General features: G+C 35.6%; 1 protein-coding gene across 1 annotated transcript in view; it reads right to left on the minus strand.

Moving 5' to 3' along the window:
- SLC17A6 (solute carrier family 17 member 6) overlaps positions 1–23,008 on the minus strand; it is a 48,439-nt gene that overhangs the window by 8,240 nt on the left and 17,191 nt on the right. The window contains exons 4-8 of the mRNA XM_056131215.1: positions 15,333–15,447; positions 13,609–13,696; positions 12,808–12,894; positions 5,906–6,048; positions 1,695–1,844 (exon numbers count right to left, since the gene is read on the minus strand). Coding sequence (XP_055987190.1) covers positions 1,695–1,844; positions 5,906–6,048; positions 12,808–12,894; positions 13,609–13,696; positions 15,333–15,447 — 583 coding nt within the window. The remainder of the gene's footprint in view (positions 1–1,694; positions 1,845–5,905; positions 6,049–12,807; positions 12,895–13,608; positions 13,697–15,332; positions 15,448–23,008) is intronic.

Consider the following 23,008-nt stretch of genomic DNA (forward strand, 5'->3'; position numbering starts at 1 on the left):
AATGTTATGTATGACCAATGATGTGGATCTTGTCTTTGAAGTCATATCAGCCTCTATCCAAGACCCAGGTATTGCCTTCTTCACTCATTTTGTTTCTGAATTTTAAATTTTTTTCTGACTTATTTTGTTGTTTAGAGAAGATATTTAAATATTGCAGTTTATATCAAAGTACAACATTTCTTTCAATTGTTTAAAAGAGCTTTTCAAAATTTCCCAAAATTCTTCTATTGCAATAGCTTTCTGACAGAACAGAGAATACGCCAAAGTAAAAAAAAAAAAAAAAAAAAGGGCTCCAGAAAAGTAACTACTACAGCTCAATTGCTATAGACTTCCCAGGATCTCAAGAATTGCATAAGACTAGAATCCCATAATTTATTTAAAGGTTGGTTATTCCAATGGGGAATAATTCTCGATGTTTTAAGTGTTGTTTTTTTCTTTGCTTTTAAAGCTAAATCAGATAAAAATTATATTTACTAGTATAACCAAAATCTTCCAGTTAACATTTGTGATAATTTTATCTGTAATATTAGGTAAATAATATAATAAGTGAATAAATCAAATCATCCACTTATTAAATTTAGTTATGCTAAATATCATTGCTTTTACTGAAGTACTTAATTAATCTGAGCTACAGGATCACAATCACCAGTTTCATTAACATCAGTTGGTTCCTTCACTTTCCCCCATGAGATGTGACTTTATTAATAGCTTCTCTGTGTCCTATTTGTCCTAGATTAAGAAAATGGACTCACACCTCCAGCAGCCTTTATTGAAAAGTATAACACCTCTCAGAGTTTTGAAAGGCTACCCTTCAATGTTTGATCAGCTCCAGAGAGAACAGTCCTGTCTGAAGAAGCCATTCTTCTCAGAAATGGAGGGAACAGTCGCCTTAGAAACAGGAATTACAAAAGAGCTCTTAGAATAGCTACTCCTATACTCAGGTTTTCTTCAGTTCCAGATAGTCTTTCAAGTAGAGACATAGTATGAATAGAGAGCCCAGCTGGACTTATATAATGACAAAAAGAGAAATGCCAAGTTCATTGCCTGCACAGACAAATCTATTCAGGACTCAGCAAAGAGCTTGGCACAGAGATGGCAGTCAATATAGACTTGCTAAATGATTAAATGAACATGTGGTTTACATGAATTTGAATAACATGATAAAGGGGACTGAAACATAAATCAAAGGAGTTAGTTCTATCCTTTATTATCAGCTCAGCTGAAGGCAATTTATATTGACTATTTAGTTTTTATTTCCCAATCAGATCAATAGAAATGATAACTATCTAGCTGATCAATCAAACAAGGTTGTCCATGAAGATAAAAAGATATTTTAAACTTCAAATCCTTAAATAGTTTTTATGACCATTTTGTCCTTATAGAAAAAATCTGAAAATGCTAATATTTTTATAGCTACTAATAACTATTTTCAATATAAGTACGTCACACTATAATTTGTAGTGCTTTTACTATATAACCAAACTATGCGTTTGTTTTGGGGATCAAAGTAATTTCTAGCTAACAATGGAAGCCCACTTCAAATACCTTATGTTCTTTCTGTTTCCAAGGAGTCAATCATTAAATGCATAACTCATGAAATTTCAAATATAAAACCTCGACAAAAGAATTTAGTGTCACTCAAATGCAAAATATATACATAAAAGCATTAGTTAAATAAGAAAATTTGTACATACCTTGCTAATTTCAAACCCAAAGACTTCCTCAAAATATGCTGGCTGACTAATAAGCAATAAATAAAAAGTCCAGCTTCGGCAGAAATTTGCAACAATTATTGCATAGACTGGCATAGATGTAAAAAATTTCCTCCATGGAGTCTTGAATTTCTGAAATACCAAAAAGAACACCATTCTGACTATTTTTAAATATCTCTAGCTTAATAGGAATAATGAAAACTTTACATTTTCAGAATGTGTATGATAGGGCATGAGTAAGTGATAACTAGAGTTCTCCAGCTTCCCCTATCTTAATGAATATTTATTGGGTTAGAAACAGTTATTTTCTAATTCATATTAAATAAGTACAGTTTTTGAAATATACACGAGTAGATGCTTTTTTTTTTTTTTGGCCATACCCAGCTGTACTTAAGGCTAATTCCTTCCTCTGTGCTCAGGTATCACTCCAAGTGGTGCTTGGGGAAACATATGGGATGCCAAGGATCAAATCCGGTTCAATCGCATTCAAGGCAAAAGTCTTACCTGTTGTACTATCTCTCAGGCAAGATTCTATACTTAAGTAAAACAAATTTCCACAGTATAAAACCTAGATTTAAAAATATGTTTGGGACAATGATATACCATTTCCCAGTTAAAATTCACTGTCAAATCAAAGATCTTGTTGGTATTCAATATATTTTATACAAAAAAAGCTGAAAATTCAATGTAGTTAGAAGAGGAAAATAAGAAAAAATAATAGTGCAATATTATATATTTTATCTAATGTTAATGATGTCTCTTGATAGTGGATATTAGTTTATATTCTATTACACTCAAGTACACAGTTTTATAAAATTCATGTGGCATCATTGACATAAAAGCATTTGATCATCCAGCATCCTGTAGACATATAATGACATTATATTTAAGATATTCAAAATTAACAATCTAAATATGATTGGCTTTGCTGCTGATACTTCTAGAATTGCATCATTGTGTGATATACAATATAATGTACATTTCCAAATACAGAGCAAGAATTTTCCACAAGACTCATCATTTTAGACCTTAAATTGTCTCTCATTCCTACTTTCTTGATTATTTGGAACATCAAAACATTGTTTGATTGGGGAAAAAAACCCTAAAATAGCTTTATTTAATGTCATCTTGAATCACTGACTTTTCTAAATTAGTAAAAGAGAAATCAACATTTTAACACTAATTTACTAATTTTTGTTGGATATTGATTGCGAATGTAACTAAGCCATTTAAAGATCACTTTAAGTGGAAGTGTAGTAGGAAGTTACAATATAGTAATTATATATGTGTCATATAGGTGTGACAAAAAGAAATAAAATTAAAACCTATATTATTAGTAATATGTAATGTACAATAGATTTCAATAAAAATTTCTAGTCTCAACAAGATTTAGAGAATGCAGTATTTTCTTAAAAAATTCAACATATTCTAGGAAATATTTTGAACTACTTGCATATTCTTGTGCAATGTGACTATTTTACAAATAGCAGAAATGGCTAAATTCAGCAGTCTGCATTATAATATTATATTTGTATTAAGTATACAAATAGAGGGTAATTTTAGATGTAAAGTACATTTTCTTGTTGGTAAGTGTTTATATATTCCTAGGGCCATGTCCACAAAGAACTTCATTCTTCAGTCTGCAAAATACTTTATCAAATGCAAGGAAAAAAATTTCAATTTTATACATTTAAAAAATCATTAGGGGCAACAAATTGGCTTACGATGTTTTAATAGTAGTATGCTTATTGGTTCAAGTAATCATTCCAGAGATGCGGTTAGTTTGTAAAAATAATCAAACTTTTTGCTTGTGAGTCATGATTTTTCTGTATTATAATGAATTACAGTGAATTATTAATGAATTAATTATCATGAATTATACTTAATTAATTGCAAAGGAAAAAGTTGTATATAAGAAATATTTGCCAGAAGCAAAGTGAGATTCTTAATCAGAGTCAGAAGGAACTGGAGTGATAGTACAGTGGGCAGGGCACTTGCCTTGCATGCAACTGACACAGGTTTAATTTCTGGCATATTCTAACCAGAGTGCTTCAGGAACGATGCCTGCATGAAGATCCAGGAGTAAGCCCTGAGCACCACTGAGTGTGACAAAAACAAACAAAATCTAACAAATTAACTAAAAGAGCTACTTCTACACAGAGCTACAAAAGTTATTTGAGTATAAAGAATCAAAACCCATTTAGACATGGTAGTAGAAATTTGAAGATACTTGCAATGTACTTGTCAGTAATATTATTTACTCTAAAATCATTCAGCAAAGAAAGAAAGTAAAATAATTAAGGCAAGATGTTAACAACTATTGTATATGTGCAGTGACATATGCCTGTTATTCTTTCTACTTTTGCAACATTTCAAATTTGTTTCCAACAATAAATTATAAATTCCTAAAATACAAGTTTTATTCACCTAATATTATTTTCAAATTTACCTTAAGGCTATAGGAAAATACAAAACATCAATGTAAACACTGTATTAAAATAAAAAAGCATAAAGATATGGGGAATTTAATATTATCTGTGATATTTTACAGTTATTTTCTTTGTACTCATTCCTAGGAATGAAGTTTCACTTATACTAAATTACTGCTTTAAAATGCATATATAGATATACATAGATATACATATCTCTTCAGAGTTAATAATGGATAAAATACAGTTAGCAAAAGAACATGTAGACTGATCCACTTAATTTAGTTAGACATTAAAGTTAAGTTCAAAACTCAATATGGAACAGCTTATATTTAGCACCTGCCCACAGAAAACTGTAATTGTTGGGCACCAGAGCAAACTAGTTTGCATTCACCCTGCCTATATCCACCACTGTTTCTTGAGTGATATTGAAAATAAATTATCACTACATTTACAGAAAAGAACTGCATGGATGGGTTGAGTTCTTTTCTTTTTCTTCTTTTTCTTTTTTTCTTTTCTCTTTAGAGAGGGGCACACCCAGAAGTTCTCAGGACTTAACCTGACTCTGTGCTCAGGGATCATTACTGGAGGGCTAAGGGGACCATATAAGGTTCTAGGGATCAAAATCGTGTTAGTCACATGCAAGGTAAGCACACTACCCACTGACTAACTCTCTGGACCCCAAGGGTTGGGTATGTTGTAACACAAGTCCGTCCAACTGGTGAAATAACTATACTGTAATGACTTTTTAAGTACCAAAGCTTAATTTCTAAATGAAATCCAATTGAGACTTCCCTTATTTATTAAAGGCCAAAATGCTCTCAGCATCAGTGGATGATGACCATTTAAACTAGGATCAGATGTCAAAGACAGATCTTCTCTAACAAATGAAGTAAACAACCAAAAATGTAATAAAATACCATTAGAATGGTGGGAGAATTTTATAAACAAAGAGACACATAATGTAAAAGGGACTTTGATGCTCAATCATAGAATTGTGTTTTCAACTCTTAACATAAGAATTGGATTACTCATTATATACTAAGTTCCTAAATCTGTTTAAGTACTATTCTTATCAATTTTTCTTTTATAATATCATATAACTGTTCATTACTTTTAATAATATGTTAAGGTCACATAAACTAATAAATTTATATTCCTGACATACCAGTGCTTCTTTTGTATATCACATTTTATTCATAAAATAGCAATTGGTAACATTTTAGACAAATTTGATTATTTTTCAAATTATAATATGAGGTCTATACTAAAAAATCTTCATGCCAGATATTTATGATTGGCATTGCAATACTTCAGTTTGTCCTTAATAACATAAAACAAAAAGACATATATAAAACTTACTTTTAGACTATACAATAAACAAACAAAACCCAACCCTGTAATGGTAATAGTATGTATTTTGCCATTTCTTACAATCTAAACTTAACAAGTATTGGTTTAGTTAGTTTGAATTGTAGAACATATATGACCATTAAAAAATTTGTTAAGTCATATAGTCATAGCTAAAATTCATGGAAAATTCAAATATGGTCAAGAAATGATGATGGGAAAAGAAGAAGATATAGATGGGGGAAGTAGAAATTACAGTGCTTAATAAGTTTGGAAATATGGCTAAAGTGTTTATGATTAATTCTAAATTTCTTTTGTTGAGTAATATATCACTACAGGTAAAGTAGTATGATTGGTTGAAGAAGGTGAGATGGAGAATAAGAATAAGGATATACACCATAATAAAGTTCTTACTTCCATTGCACCTAAAAGATTTGCACTCTCTCCAATGCTTTCTTCTATGTACCTACGTTCTTCATCTGTAATAGTAGGATGCTTTGCAGGACTCTCGTACGACACCAAAAGCCAAAACATATACCAGACCATTCCAAAGCTTCCTGCAAGCAAGAGTTCAAAAGGAGAAAGTCAAAGGAAACCATCACAAATATTTTCATTTAACAAATTATTGCTGGCAGCCATAAAGTCCTGGCAAAACCATTCTGTAAAAAATGAATTTTCCAACTAACATGATCTGTCTCTTGTCTTTTGTCACCAGTCTTTAAGTTTCCTGAAGACTTGTTCTATAGCTCTATCTTTATGTCTCTATTGTATAGTGCTGATGCCATGAAAACTCACAATAAATAATTTTTGAATTATGTGTTCGGAATTCACCCATCTAGTCAATACACAAATTACTAAGCAGTTACACTAGTAAGCACTCGAGATAGAGGAATATAATGAAAAGACAAAATATTGACTCTGAAAGATTTTTGCTAGAGTGAAATGTTAATTACCTCCTTTCCACTGATTGGTGGGGGTGGCCTATCTTTCCAAGAGAAAATAAATACTAATCTTCCTCTTATTTTAACACTTCTAGATTTAGTATGAATTCTACCAAATTCTACCTTACTTGGCTATCATACATTAACTACAGACTTATTAAAATAATATAGTATTATTATATAACTGTTAAAATGTTCTCTATAAATATAGTAAAATTTTTTGTGCATATCTATTGACGACTCTTAGTCAGAGGAAAGCTGCAAATTTCAGTGCAAGTCCCTTTTCATCCCTTTCTTTATTTCAAACTTTTACCACTAAAACAGATCCTAACTTTACATAATACATATGAGACATTAGTTAATAATAGGAAGATTTTCAAGTGAATATTCTGGTTTTCCATAAGTAGCCATTTTATTTTTGCCTCAAACAAGTCTCTTTTTCTTGAGTAACTATCTAAATGTCAGTGATTTCTGTAATACATTATTTCTTCCATTTTAGTCTACAAGAAATATTCCTGAATACCATAGCTTGTGTTGTGGCATGCTTCTTTTAATAATTGTCCAGAGCAGAAAACACAATTTTGGGTCAGATGATGTGTGAAAATTCCATATATATGGTGATTATAGAATATGACTGTCCCAGGTTCAAATCCTGTGTCAATCATTAAACAGAACTCAATAACTGAAGATCTCTAAACTGATATCAAAAAATGGGGCGAGGAAATGAACAGAAACTTTCGCAAAGAAATCCGAATGGCAAAAAGGCACATGAGAAAATGCTCTACATCACTAATCATCAGAGAGATGCAGATCAAAACAACAATGAGATATCATTTCACACCACAGAGACTGGCCCACATCCACAAAAACAAAAGCAACAGGTGCTGGTGCGGATGTGGCGAGAAAGGGACCCTCCTTCACTGCTGGTGGGAATGCAGGCTGGTCCAACCCTTTTGGAAAACAATATGGACGACTCTCAAAAAATTAGAATTTGATCTCCCATTTGACCCAGCTATAGCACCCCTGGGAATATATCCCAGAGAGGTAAAAAGGTATAGTCGAAGTGACATCTGCAACTGTCTGTTCATTGCAACACTCTTTACAATAGCCAGAATCTGGAAAAAACCTGACTGCCCGAGAACAGATGACTGGTTAAAGAAACTTTGGTACATTTACACAATGGAGTACTATGTAGCTGTTAGAAAAGATGAAGTTATGAAATTTACATACAAGTGGTACTACATGGAAAGTATCATGTTAAGCGAAATGAGTCAGAAAGAGCGGGATAGACACAGAAAGATTGCATTCATCTGGGGAACATTAAGCAACAAAACGGGAGACTAACACCCAGGAATGGCTGAGATTAGTACCAGGAATTTTGCTCCATGACTTGAAGGCCAGCCATATGTGCTAGGTGAAAAGGAAGCTCAGATAGAGAAGAGAGCACCAAATAAAGGGTGTTGTGAAGGCCCTCCCGGGGTGGGAGAGACGTGCTAAAAGTAGTCTATAGACCAAACATGATTGCCATTCAATACCTCTCTTGCAAAACACAGTACCCAAAAGAAGATAGAGAGAACAAGGGGGAATGCCCTGCCACAGCGGCAGGGTGGGAGGGGGGGGGTGTGGGGGGTGAGAGGGATGCCAGGACCCGTGGTGGGGGAGGATGGCACTGGTGGAGGGATGGGTACTTGATCAATGTATAACTGAAACCCAAGCACAAAAATTTATAAGTCTATAACTGTACCTCATGGTGTTTCACTAATAAAAAAATGATAATAAAAAAATAAACTGCTATGACAAAATGATTTAATAATCCCTTTAGATGTGGCAAAAAAATGTTAGTAGAGATAATGTAACTTTCGAAAGGATGGAAAAAATAAAATATCCTGAGTATATCTACATGTTGCTAGATGTGTATCATTTAGTTTTATACTTAAATAACTAAATACAAATATTTATTATGTCTTAAAACCTAGTTTTTGACACATATGGCGAGTACCATTTTATAATCATCTAATGTTTAAACCTTAATACTGTACCATTCAATAAATAGGAAATAAGTTATAATCTGATTTTTTAAGTTATCTGAAGTATTTCTACTCAAAAGTCACATGAGAAGAATAATACCCAGCATGTCATTGTATAGAAGGTATACATGTGAACATTTAATGTGTTACTAACAGTAAAACTCTAAGGACAAAGATTGACATGTAAAAAACTCTATACCAAACACCACCCACCTTCCCTTCCCAAAAAGAGATGGCAGGTTTGGGGTGGGAGGAGATTGGAAGGAACCTGGGATCCCTGGAGGAAGGAAGTTGACACTGGTGATGGGATTGGTACTGTATATCAAAAACTCAACTATAAATTTTTTAACTTTGTAAATCATGGTGCTTTAACAGAATAAACATTAAAAGTAATAAATGTAAAAACAAATGTAAAATTTAAAAAGTAAATGAATTAATACATAAATAATATGATTGAATGAATGTTCTTCCAAGCTAGTATATTTCTCTTAAACAAATGCTTTAAACTTTCCATAAAAATATAATGAAAATATGATTAAAATAAAAGTTCTTCCAAAAAAACTGTACAAATAAATATATGGCTCATCATAATATGTCACTTTTATGGATCCAAAGAACCAAGGTTAGAACCCTTACTCTAAAGTAATATTAGATAGCATTCTGAAATTCTGAAAGCTAATGAGAATATTTCATGATGGAACTAGTTCAGGACAAACTTAGATTCAGTCATACGCTTATTTTTTATGACCACATGACCTCATTCATTTCTCAGATTCTTCCACCTATATTAAAAAGTATTCACTAGTGACCACATCAGTTGAATTTTTTATACTTCTCATTTGTTCATTATTTTTTCTCATTTCGTTTCTCATTTCAAAATATTTCAAACTTTTTAAATGATTCCTCTGCCCCTCTCGGAGAGCCCGGCAAGCTACCGAGAGTATTCGATATGCCAAACACAGTAACAACAAAGTCTCCAATGGAGACGTTACTGGACCTGCTCGAGCAAATCGACGATCAACGGGAGGGCCTTTACCTTACCTTACCTTACCTTGCTTACAATACTATTAATAATGGTTTTTCATGGAAATAATTCCAACACCACATCCATCACCAGTGTATATACCTCCCTCCTTCAAGAACCTCAATACCTTCTTCTTGTTCCCCCCTACCCAACTCAATTGTGTGGATCAGTTTCTTCATTTCCTTTGGATCTTTGTTGCTAGATCCATGTGTATCTTTAAGTCCCACATATGAGAGAGAGAATTCTATACAAGTTACTTTTATTTTGAAAGACTTCATTCAGCTTGATATTCTCTTATTTCATCCATGTTGCTGCAAAATGCATGGTTTTGTTTTTAGAGCTGCATAGTATTCCACTATATATTATATATTTACACACAAAACTGTATATATATGTATATATATATATAGTTATGTTATGGGCTAGAGCAATAGCACAGCAGGTAGGGTATTTGCCTTGCACGCAGCTGACCTGAGTTTGATTCCTCCACCCCTCTCAGAGGGCCTGGCAAGCTACTGAGAGTAGCTTGCCAGCACAGCAAAGCCTGGCAAGCTACCCATGACATATTCAATATGCCAAACACAGTAACAAGTCTCACAATAATTTTCACTTTACTGGAGACGTTACTGGACCTGCTCAAGTAAATCAATGAACAATGGGAGGACAGTGCTACAGTGTATATATATATATATATATATATATATATATATATATATATAGCAAAACTTTGTGATACATTCATCTATAGTTGGGCTTTTGGTTTGTTTCTATAGCTTGGCTGTTGTACTTGATGCAGCAATGAACATAGATGTGCCTATATTCTTTGTAATTTATGTTTTTCTTTTGGAAAATAGATGCCAAGAAGTGGTATTGCCAAATCATACAGAAGTTCTATTCCTATTTCTTGAGAAATCTCCATGTTTCTTTCTATAGAGGTTAAATCAGGTAACATTCCCACCAATAGAGAAGGAAAGTTCCTTTCTCACTGCAGCCCCGTTAGCACTACTGATTTACAGATTTTTTGATGTATGCCATTCTTACAGATGTGAGATGGTATCTCATTCTGATTTGCATTTTTTTTCACTTTTTGGGTCACACCCTATGATGTTCAGGGATTACTCCTGGCTCTGCACTCAGCAATTACTCCTGTTCATGTGTGGGGGGACCATATGGGATGCAGAGAATTGAACCCTGGTGGGCCGCATGCAAAGCAAATGCCCTACCCACTGTACTATCGCTCCAGCCCTGATTCGCATATTTTTTTTATTATGAGTGAAAATAAACAGTTTTTCATATGTCTGTTAGTCATCCATATGGCTTCTTTTGGCAAATGTCTATTCACCTCCTTACTCTAGTTATGGATAGGGTCATTGGATTTTTTGGTTCATAAATTTAGCGAGTTCATAAATTTTGTATCTTGTATAACAGCCCTTTATCATAAGTATTGTGTACAGATATTTTCTCCCATTCAGTAGTGTCCTTTTTTTATTATGTGGGGAGGGACACTTTTGGTGATGATCTGGTATAACTCCTGGCTCTACATTCAGAAATTACTATTGGTAAAGCTCAGGGACAGTATTGGATGCTGGGAACGAACCCAGGTCAGATGCATGCAAGGCAAACACCCTACCCGCTCTACTACTGCTCCAGAAGTAGGGTGTCTTTTTTTATTAGAGCTTGAGTTTCTGTTGCTGTGTAGAAGCTTTTCAATTTGATGTAATCTCATTTGATGCAATAGCACAGTGATAGGGCATTTGCCTTGTGCACAGCCGGCCCGGTGGAGCTGGGTTGGATTCCTCCACCCCTCTCAGAGAGCCCGGCAAGCTAACGAGACAGTATCTCGCCCGCATATATTCAATATGCCAAACACAGTAACAACAGGTCTCAAAATGGAGACATTACTGGGTCCACTCAAGCAAATCGATGAACAACTGGAGAACGGTGTTTGTTTTTTTCGTTTGTAGTCTTTTCCACTATGGTCACCTCATTGAAGATTTCTTTGTGGCCAATTTCCTGGAGAGTTCTGCTAACATTTTCTTCAGCATATTTTATGTATTCATATCTAATCTTGAGATCTTTGATCCACTTTTTAAAATTTTTTTTATCTTATAACGTGGTTCACAATATTTGATTACATTTAATATTCAAACACCAATCTCATCACCATTATACCTTCCCACCATCAAATTTGGGATGTTTCCATCCCAAGCCCCAATTCCTGTTTTTGTCTTGGGGTTATTGAGAGGCCAAGGATTAGGGTGCTTGCTTTAGGTTTTGGACTACAAACCACTCAATGCCTCTATTGCAAACTAACACCCAAAAGGAAAGAGAGAACAAAAGGGAATGACCTGTTACAGAGTCGGGGTAGGGGTGAGGTGGAGTGGGGGTGGTGACAAGGATACTGCGATCATGGGTGGTGTAGAATGGGCACTGGTGGAGGAATGGGTACTCATCATAGTATGACTGAAACGCAAGCACAAAAGTTTGTAAGTATGTAACCGTACCTCTGGTGATACACTAATAAAAAGAAAGTTACTACAAAAAATTGGAAATTTTTTCAAATTATACTGATTTATAAAAGTTTTCAAATATAAAAAAACTAAAAAAATGTTTTTCATAAAACTTTAGGAGTATTTTTAAATGATGAACTTCTGGCTTCTGTTAGAAAACTGAGTAGAAGATAAACAGAAATGACTGTTTCTTATCATTTTTTATTTCAATTTGGGGGACTAATTTCCTTTAGTTTTAAGAAAATGATGACAAAAATATGCTGCAACTAAGTGATTCATCAGTCATCATGAAACTAAGTTGTATTATCACCGTGAATACCTTCCAAATTTCTATCACTATTCAATCTTAAAGAGGCAAGATCAGGAAATGACCAAATAAGTGGTAGCAAAAAGGAGAAATGGGTGCAGCCTAGCTACTTCCTCCTAATCAATTTTGTCTCATAAACTAATTTAATTTTATCCTTCATAATCAAAGGATATATGTTATATGTCACAAAGTTATCTAAGCAATAAGATTTCTTGGGGAGGGGAGCAGCTAAGTAGAACAGGGTTGGAGTTATAGTACAGCGGGTAGGATGTTTGCCTTGCACGCTTCCAACTCGAGTTCAATTCCTGTCATCCCGTATGGTCCCCCAGGCACCGCCAGGAGTAATTCCTGAGTGCAGAACCAGTAGTAACCTTTCCTTGATCTCAATATAAGAATGGGAAAGATAAAAATTTAAGTGAGTAAACACAGAGTAAATTCAGTGATCTACTTCACTGTTGCCATTTATGTGCATTTCATTGAACTCAATTGTATTAAAATGAAACATACCATAGACATAGAATACTGAAGACCAGCCAGTGTACTGCACAAGAATGCCAGCTAAAGGCATTGCGATCACAGCTCCAGCATAGGAACCTAAAGAAAGGAGAATGACATCAATAGGGGAGGAAAGCAAATGACATCAACAGAAATTCTTATATACTTGGGCCATGCACAATTACACACATGGCAACCCGTACACACACACACACACACACACACACACACACACACACACGCACACACACACACACACCCTACTCACCCAGGAACACAGGGCTATACAAAAGAGCATGGCCTATTTACCCAATATACAACAAATAGTTTAAAATAACAAAAGTAAAGTAAAGTAAAGTAAAGGCCCTCCCGTTGATCGTCGATTTGCTCGAGCGGGCCCAGTAACGTCTCCATTGGAGACTTTGTTGTTACTGTGTCTGGCATATCGAATACTCTCGGTATCTTGCCGGGCTCTCCGAGAGGGGCGGAGGAATCGAACTCGGGTCGGCCATGTTGGCCGCATGCAAGGCAGACGCCCTACCCGCTGGGACAAATAAAATTATTTAGGAATGCTTTTGAAATCTTAGATGAAATGGATAAGCTCCTAAAGATGCAAGAGAAGAATAGAGGATTTAAGTCACCAATAAGAACAAAGGGCTGAAAATAATTTTCAAAGCCTTTTCAAAAGCCTTAGAAAATTATTAATGCACACAACCACAGGCCTCCAACTGTTCTAGAGGTGAGTTTCACCAACTTTCACCTGTATCCTAGTTATTTTTAAACTCTCCCAGGCCATCTGCATGCCTTACTCACCACAAAAGGAAGTAGTTGCCAATCTACTCCTCTCTAGAGGAGGGGCCCATTTGCTCCAGATCCCATGACAGGCTGGGTAGGTTACACCCTGTAATCAGAGAAGATAAATGCTACTATTCAGCACCCTGGGGCATTGGAAAATAAGCACACTTCCTTCTCTCCTGCTGTTTCTTATGGGATTGGCACAAAGTATTAGAGAGAAACCATTGCTACTCTTGGGCCTTTGTTGATTCCTTGAAATGCCATTTTAAAAGATTCTAGCTCAGATAAGGTGAGATATGCCTCTTTTAAGTGACCTATTCAATTTTCCCCCAACCTTCAAATCTTTCTTCTGCCTCAATTTTCTTATGAACAAGGCTATCAAAAGACTTGTAGTTCACCTGTTATTCTGAAGAGTTTGAAAAATTTGGGAGCTCTTTGTGTGAGGCAATAAAATCTATGATCACATTTCCTGAACATGGTACTGAGAACTGAATAGTGTTAAAATTACTATTTTTTCCTTATTTTGAGGCCATTATTTTTCTTTATTTTGGGGAAAAAAAGGAAATTGTTTTAAGTGCCTTTATATGCTACATGATTTACTTACCTCTATCATACTCCTAAAACAAGAAGCTTGGGCCAGCCACATGCATGTTTGTGCTCTACCTCGAGCACTATCTCTCTGGGTTCTGTTGTAAAGCTTTTGTTGTTGTTGTTTCTATGGGTGGGGCACATTGGAAAGCCACTGCTCAGGGCTAACTCCTAGCTCTGTGCTCAGGGATCACTCATGACAATACTTGAGAGACCATATGCAGTACCAGGTTAAACCTGTAATAAAGCAAATGCTTTCACCCCAGTACTATCTATCTCTATGGCTCCTAATGTCATTTTTAAATGAAAGTTTTCAAAGCTATAGGATGATGGAATCAAAACTAGCCATTAGAATTGGATGTGCAAAAATTATATTCAATAAATTGTTTCAGGGAACATTTACTTCAGGATTCAAAGTCTACAAGGACTTGGTATAAAACTCTGGAGGAAGAGGAATGGAGAGAGAATACCATGTGTGTTCTTAGGCTCATCCTCATTCAATCCTTTACAGCCTGTGGTCCCCTAAGTACTGACCAGTACAGATCTAGGAATAGTCCCTAAACACTGGTGCTGTGTGGCTCAATCACCCATGAAATCTCAGGGTGATTGAGATTTAGTTCAAGGGCCAATGGATATGTGCTGCACACACAAGGCCAAAAATTTGATGCTAGCACTCAATGAACCCCGAGCCATGTATACCTCTGAATGTCATCATATTGACCAAGGTGACAAGAGCTGCCCTCACGATTCCTGAGTTTTGTTTTGGAGTTCCCTCCCACGCACCAAAAAATTCTCCCAGAAGTTATTAATTGGACGTTACATAGCAAAGGACAAACACAAACACTTTTTTCACAACACATTAACAGAAATGCCTATTTGGCTTAAGGATATTTTTGGGGTAGGGGGGGCAAAAACTCACTAAACATATTTAATATCATTAAATTACTGAAAAGCTAAAGGTACTCAAACTGATAGTATAGAGTCATTTTCTTAAAAAAAAATTCGTTCAATTCTGTAACATTTCCAATATGTTTTTAAATTCTGACCATGTTGATACAACCTAATAACATGTTTACTTGTAAAACAAGAGACAGATAATCTGTAGGTTTTATGAGCATGCCAATTGTAAAAGAAAGTTATCCAGCAGATCATACCTCAACGAGTCCCTGCAATATCCTAACAAAGATGACACACCCATAATGCACTCTGGCTGCTGATGGAATAAGCATATTCAGTGTAGAAGTGAGAAGTATGGCTGCTCCAAATACTCTGAAAAAAAAAATGAGAAATACAGCTAAATGCTTCTGCTCAAGTTAATGACATTTTTAATATATGCTGTTTCTTTTAAAGAATAATATATGCTCTAAACTTAATAACTCACCTTAGCAATACTACATTATTTGATGCACAAGAAATAAAAGAAGGATCCAATAATCTGGTTATACCTACTTATATTAGTTTGCTTCGTTTATCTATTTACAAACTGCAATGTTTCATGAATGACTTTAAAAGGCTTTAGTCTGTTTCTTAGTGCAAAATTTGAGTTGCTTAAAGACAAGATCTGTTCATGAAATACAGTGATATCCCAAAGTGTAACACAGTCCATACTACATGGAAGATACTGAAGAGTTATTGGAAAGATAGCAGGTGCCTGAATAGAGTTGTAGCTCATTTTATAGAAACAACCACACTTTCCTAGAATCTGCATAAGTATAGTTTTTAAAAAATAGGGTTATATCTTAAATGTCCCCATGAAATTTCATGATTTTATCTCAGAGCATGTGTCTATAATAGAAAGAACTATTGTCCGCTGTCCACTGTCCTCCCGTTGTTCATCGATTTGCTCGAGCAGGCACCAGTAACGTCTACATTGTGAGACTTGTTACTGTTTTTGGCATATCAAATATGCCACGGGGAGCTTGCCAGGCTTTGCCATGCGGGCAGGATACTCTCGGTAGCTTGCTGGACTCTCCAGCAATGCTTAGGGGTTACTCCTGGCTCTGCACTCAGAAGTTACTCCTGGCGGTGATTGGGGGACCATATGGGATGCTGGAAATCGAACCCGGGTTGGCTGCATGCAAGGCAAATGCCCTACCCACTGTGCTATTCCTTCGGCCCAGAAATAACTACTATATATATATATATATATATATATATATATATATACATACATAGCACTGTAGCACTGTCCTCCCGTTGTTCATTGCTTTGCTTGAGTGGGCACAAGTAACGTCTCACAACAAATTGTGAGACTTGTTACTGTTTTTGGCATATTGAATACATCACGGGGAGCTTGCCAGGCTTTGCCATCCAGGTAAGATACTCTCGGTAGCTTGCCGGACTCTCTCTCTCTCTTTCTCTCTCTCTCTCTCTCTCTCTCTATATATATATATAATATATACACATATTATATATATACACACATATGTATATTTCTCAATTATTTGGGGGGAGGAGGGGTTTTTTATGGGTTAGAAGTTGAGCTATATTTGAGGCATACCACTCACTAGTTGCATATACAAATCGAACAATTCAGGGTTTTGTTTTGTTTTGTTTTTGCTGGAAATATAGTGCTAACAAATTTATCCATCTACAAGTAAAAATCTCACGATGTTATCAAAAAGTCTTCTACAATATTTATACAAAACAAAAACAATCCTTTCACTAAGTCACTTTCAAAGTGTTCTCTTGCAAAGAAGTTTGAAACAAACTTAAAGTAGTGGAGCTGTGTGCTCTGTGCATATTTTCTCAAGTTGAACACTGGCCCTTGAATTCAATCAATATTAGTTCCCTCCAAGAAACTCTAATTATTCCATGTGATACATTTAAGTGTAACTAATAAAGATATATTTGATATATTTTCTACAAAAGTAGCTTATCATTCTTTGTTACTAAAACTTGCAAAATGACTTTGCGAATGACTGAACAGATAAGCCTTTTTTATGATTCATATTATCAGTTCAATATTTCTATTTACTTGGTGCACTCTAGTATTTTCCTGTTTTCAGTGGTATCTCACAAATAAGGCAAAAACTCATTTAGGGGGAATCTGACTGTTCCATTCTGTCTTCATCTATCCTGTGTGATAAGTAAGTATTTAAGAGGTTGAACCAAAGTTTAGCTTATCTCCTAAAAGTACCACACAAAATAGAACCTTTATTAAGAAAAATGATCACTTTCATTAGAATGCCATATACCAGTGATATTTAACTTTTGATAAAATATGTTTTTAACAAATGCCAGAACCCCCAAACCTGCCAGTTATATAAAAATTAAAATTGTACTGTAAAATTGGTATGTTTTGATTTTTTAATTTTTCTGTTCCATGTTACTTTTATTCTTTTAATTTTTATGTTGTTTAAAATTTTTTGTTTGAGATCCTGTGTTTAACAATACCATTAATATTTGCTTTTCATGCACATAATTCCAACATCATACTCATCACTAATGTACTAACCTCCCTTCCTCAAAGCCCTAAGGTTCCTAATTCCCCTTCCCTTCTGCTTTTCCCACACATACACACCAACTTAATTTTGTGAATCAGTTTACTTCTTATGTTGCCTTTGGACCTTTGTTGACACCTTGCTGTGTATCTTTAAGCCCTGCATATGAGAGAGATATTCTATATCTATCTCTTCCTTTCTGAATGATTGACTTCAGTCTGATTATCAATTAAAGTTGAAATAATTTCCATTGGGTTAAGACTGTAATCCAAATGTCCTTTGGTGACAATCCCACAATATTACCAAGATTCCCTTTGGAGATGAATGAAAATATGAGGAACTATCCGACACCTGTTCCCTGGACCGAGTGACAAATGGCACATCTGTTCCCAAAGATCAGGGAGGCAAATTTATTTCTCCATTTTCTGGTCTGTTTAAAGTATGGACAAACTGAACAAAAGATTTGGTTATATGGTGGGTTATTTGAGGAACTAGCAATCTTTTACTGACTTCCGTAGACTCATCCCACATTGTTTATTACAATAATAAGACATGCACGTAACTTAAATCATCCAACACATTTCTCTTCTTTCCTTTTGACATATCTTATTGCATAATTTGCTCAAGATATCCTGCTTTATTGGAAATGACCAATTTTCAATTTTCACAGCTGAATGGTATTTCATTGTAGAGATGTGCCATAGTTTTTATTCGACAATTAATGGAAGGATGCTTAGCTTTCATATTTTATGTTATGTCTTATAAACAAAGAGTGCATTTGTTTATAGTTAGATGTAAATGATGTTATATCATAACACCCATAACAATAATGTTAATATCCTTTCCATCATTGTCCATTCCAAGTAGGTAATGTTTACTGTCCATCATTGTCCATTTCAAGTGGGGTATTATTTACTTTTAGTAGTTCTACCAGGTTTGGTTTAGTGGTAATAAGCTTTTTAGGCTGTTGTTTTTCTGAAATGCTTATCACTCCTATGGCAAATAAAATGAGGGTTTCTAATGGGTATCTTTTTCATTCAACAGTTTGGCCATATGTTACCATTCCTTTCTGGCCTGTACATTTTTTTTTCATTGATAAATCTGATAGTCTTATGGTGGGTCCCTTATATCTGTGTCTTTTTTAGAATTTTTTTCTTTGACATCTCCTTTTAAATAGGATGCATCTTGGAGAGTCAGCTTGAGTTAAATTTGTTAGAAAACTCAGTGAATTTCCTAGGTTTGAGTTTATATCTCCCTTTACAAATTGGGGAAATTCTTGGCTATTACTTTCTCAACCCAATTTTTCTCCTTTCTTCCTCTCCTTCTGGAAAATCTGGGACATGAATGCTGTATCTCTTGATGCTAACTCATAAATCTCATATTTTATTTATTTATTTTCTCTAAATTTCTTTTTCATCGTTGCATTGACTCCAAATTAGTACTCAAGGAACTAACTTCTGGGCCACTCCCAGAAATACTTGGTCATTCGAGTTGGAGGTTTCTGTGTTCAGGCTCTGCAATACTCTGCCCAAGCCTGTCAATACTGGAGATTATCATGGCAACATCAGTGGGACTCTAGAAACTATGTGGTACGAGAGTTTGAACACAGGTCCCAATGCATACAAATGATCAATGTGTGCCCTTTACTACAAAGCAATCCTCAGACCCTTATATTCTTCCTTTTTGATGGTTCTTTCACCTGATCCTTGAGCTCACAGTTTTGATCATCAATTTCTTCCATTCACTGCTGAATGCCACTACTTCAGTTTTCGCTTAACTTCTAAACTCTTTAGTTCTATTATTTGTACAATTCTCATACTTTATTTATACTCTATCCCATACTTTTATTTCAAAAAGAAAATTTAGGTTTTCACCCTCAATTCTTCCATTACAATGAAGGAATCATGTGTATGCTTCATTTCATTCTTTATGTTGTATACTTTTCTTTCAAATAAAATCCTTAAGCCTTCTTCCATCAGTTATTGAATTATAGTGAGCATCAAAGCATTATAGCTCAGTAGTCGTTCTGTAGGTTTCTGACTCCTTGTCTACATAAATGAACCTGCTACATAATGTTTCAGACCATGAAATTTAGGGCCAAGTGTTTTGGTTCATTGTTTGTATGTAATTTATCACCTAAGTGACTGATTTAGTCTCATATCTCATGTATAAATCAGTGATGCTAAGAGAACCTAAGTTCTTTTATGTAAAATATGCAGAAAATAACCTAGTATTCTACTGTATTAAATATGTATTCATAAACTAGGATTATCATATTCTCACACTATGGTTGTGAGTCTTATACATCCATTATGTATACACCAAATTGTTGGATAACATAGGGTTGTCCTTGCTCCTCCGGCAGAGAGCTTATGGTTTATTTAGCCACTCCCACAACACTGTCCCTGAGGCACACCCAATTCCATCAAGCATGAATAATCTTATATTGTTTTTCTCTTTCCTTTATGTCATTTGTATGGATTATTCAGCAATATCCGTTTTTTGTATAGAGACAGGAAGACACTTGATATGCTTTTGTTTTATGGAAGTTAATTGACTCCAAAATAATATTTATTCCTGGGCATCCATACTTACTTGACGTAAGCCTCAGTTGCCCTTAGTTCCTAGCACCCCCAAACCAGGGTCCCTACAAGGGACTGGATGGACCAAGGAAAAGCTGTGAGCTACCTTGGCATCAAAATGGACCAGGCAAAGCACCATAATACTTAACTATAAATTATGAGCACTGTCATGGACAAACTCTGTCATAACCCAAGAAGAAGAAGTAACTAAATAAGGACCCTGCTGGGGTTAGGAAAGACTAACCTGGCCTGAGGACCGAGGTCTGGAATATAAGTAAGATGTCCCCAGGAAAAGCCAACCTGTATCTCTTACTGTGTTCATACAAAAATGACTAAAAATATTATAAGAAGTAAATTTACTATGATTGCTTAAATGGATTACCAGCTGAGGAAAGGAGAAAGCAATATACCCTAGATAGAATCCTGCCCTTGAGCAGATCTCCTACTTATGTGGAGTAATCTCCTCAAATGAGATTTTGTCCTTGAGTTTATCTCCTGAAGAAGATGTAAACAGGCTTTACATCTATTTGTTGTTATGATAATGTTCAATCACCCTTCATGATTTCAATATAACTATGCTGTAAGGGGTAAGAGGGAATAGAAAGTTGACACCTAGAAAGGATGTAGACATTGAAGACTGGAGGATGAGAAAGGAGACTTTGGAGACTTTGGAACTTTGAGGACTAGAAGGAGGACTTGATGATGACAATGCCTGGAAGTAGAGGACCATGAGACTCCAGCAAGACAAGGAAGAAGATTTAATGAGGGAGAGGACTATGGGTCTATGAGGAGACTAGGATGATGGAACTATGATGACTAGGAGTACGACCAAAACAACTACTATGATTACACTGTTAGGGAAGAGATCACACTATGCAGAGGAAGAGAGAGAAATAAACTGACTACTGACCAGCCTGGGGCCCAGTTCCTGTTTCTCTGTTCTCAGGTCCTCATCTGTCCATAGCTCATTGTCTGGTCTTGGGAAATGGCTCTCGGCTACCGAATGCTTAAGTCCCTTATTAGTGCCCACTGGATTTTTTTTTTATAGAAACTCACACCAAATGAGTAGTATCCTTTTTTAAAAGGCTTAATTTGGTGATTAATTATTGTCTTATTGTCTTATTTTACGATCTCTTATTGTCTAGTTCTCGTTCTCAGAGAACATGGCAGGCTACCAAGAGTATCCTGCCCGCATATATGACTGACTGGGAACACCTGTAAAGAAGATTAGAGGCTGCCCCAAAAGTCTCCATCCCTCTTAGAGAGCCCAGCAAGCTACTGAGAGTATACTTGTCACACTGCAGACCCTGGAAAGCTATCCGTGGCATACTCAATATGCCAAAAACAGTAACAATGACAGGGACGAATGAAGATGTTTCTGTTACCCGCTCAAGCAAATTGATGAACAACAGGATGACAGTGATACAGTGAATTTGGTGATGGGCAGACAAAAATAAATCCATAAGTGTTTATTCAATCAAATAGAAATTATAGGATAACAATGTTTGTTAAATTGTTTGTCCTTTCAACTTGCCACAAGGAACTAAGTTTACCTTAAAGTAATGTCCTTTCTGTATGGACACAGGAAGACAGTTAATATTATGCTTTGTAACTTGGGAGTTGATTGACTCCAATAATGTTTACTCCTGGGCATCTATTCTCTCTACTCAGTTGCCCTTAGTTCCTAGCACCCCAAAGCAACGTCCCAACGAGGAACTGAATGGACCCAGGGCAAGCTGTGAGCTACCCTGATATCAAAATGGGCCAGGCCAAAGCACCACAATACTCAACTATAGGTTGAGAGCATGATCATAGACAAATGCTGTCATGGTCCAAAAGTAACGAGAGACTAGGACCCTGCTGGGGTTAGGAAGACTTACCTGGCTGAGGACTGCGCTAAGATGTTCTCAGGAAGAACCAAATTTTAAGTAGATATATCTCTTACTGTGTTCATACAGAATGACATTGCTAGAAACATTAGAAGTAGATTTACTACAACTATTTAAGTGGATTACTAGCTGAGTAAAGAAGAAAACGATACACCCTGAATGGGATCCCACCCTTACGTGGATCTCCTAGTAATATAGAGTAATCTCTTTAGATGAGATTTTATCCTTGAGTTAATCTCCTGGAGGAGTGGTCTTACCTCTCTTTGTTGATTTGTTAATATTCAACCCACCTTTGTGTCACCACCCTATGTGATTGCTATATAAACTAAGATTGTAAGGGGCTATATAAACTAAGTTTATATATTGCTATATAAACTAAGATTGTAAGAGTCAGAATCCAGGGGCAGAGTCAGAATCCTTGGGGAGAGAGTCAGAATCCAGAGAGACGAGCTCCAGGGAGAGAAGCGGAAGAACTCCAGAGAGAGAGAGATCAAAAGAGACCAGAGGAGAGACTACCGAGACAGAGTCAGAAATAGACAGACAGAAGAGAGCACAGTGGCATGTACAGAAGCAAAGCACAAAGGAGGAGCCATCCCCGTCTGGCCCATATACAGTGGCTCGAGAGCACTGAACGCGGGCGGCAAGAGAGAGCTGCCCCAAGAGCCCGCCAACAACACATCATCTTCCGCATTCCTCTCGCACGCATGTAAAATATAGTTTTTACTAGAAATAACAATAAACAGTCATTGTTAGTGCACACCAGTTACTATTCCAGAGTCTTATCTGTAACTAGTATTGATATCAGAAAGGTACTGCTACTGTTCTAGTACCATAAATGAACTAAATTAAGCACATGAATTTAAGAAACTTGCTACTGCTCCATAGTTACAAAGTAGGAAACTTTGGTTCATATTTG

This window comes from Sorex fumeus, unplaced genomic scaffold (genome assembly GCF_029834395.1).
Source record: "Sorex fumeus unplaced genomic scaffold, SorFum_2.1 ptg000007l, whole genome shotgun sequence".
NCBI classification, from domain to species: Eukaryota; Metazoa; Chordata; class Mammalia; order Eulipotyphla; family Soricidae; genus Sorex; species Sorex fumeus.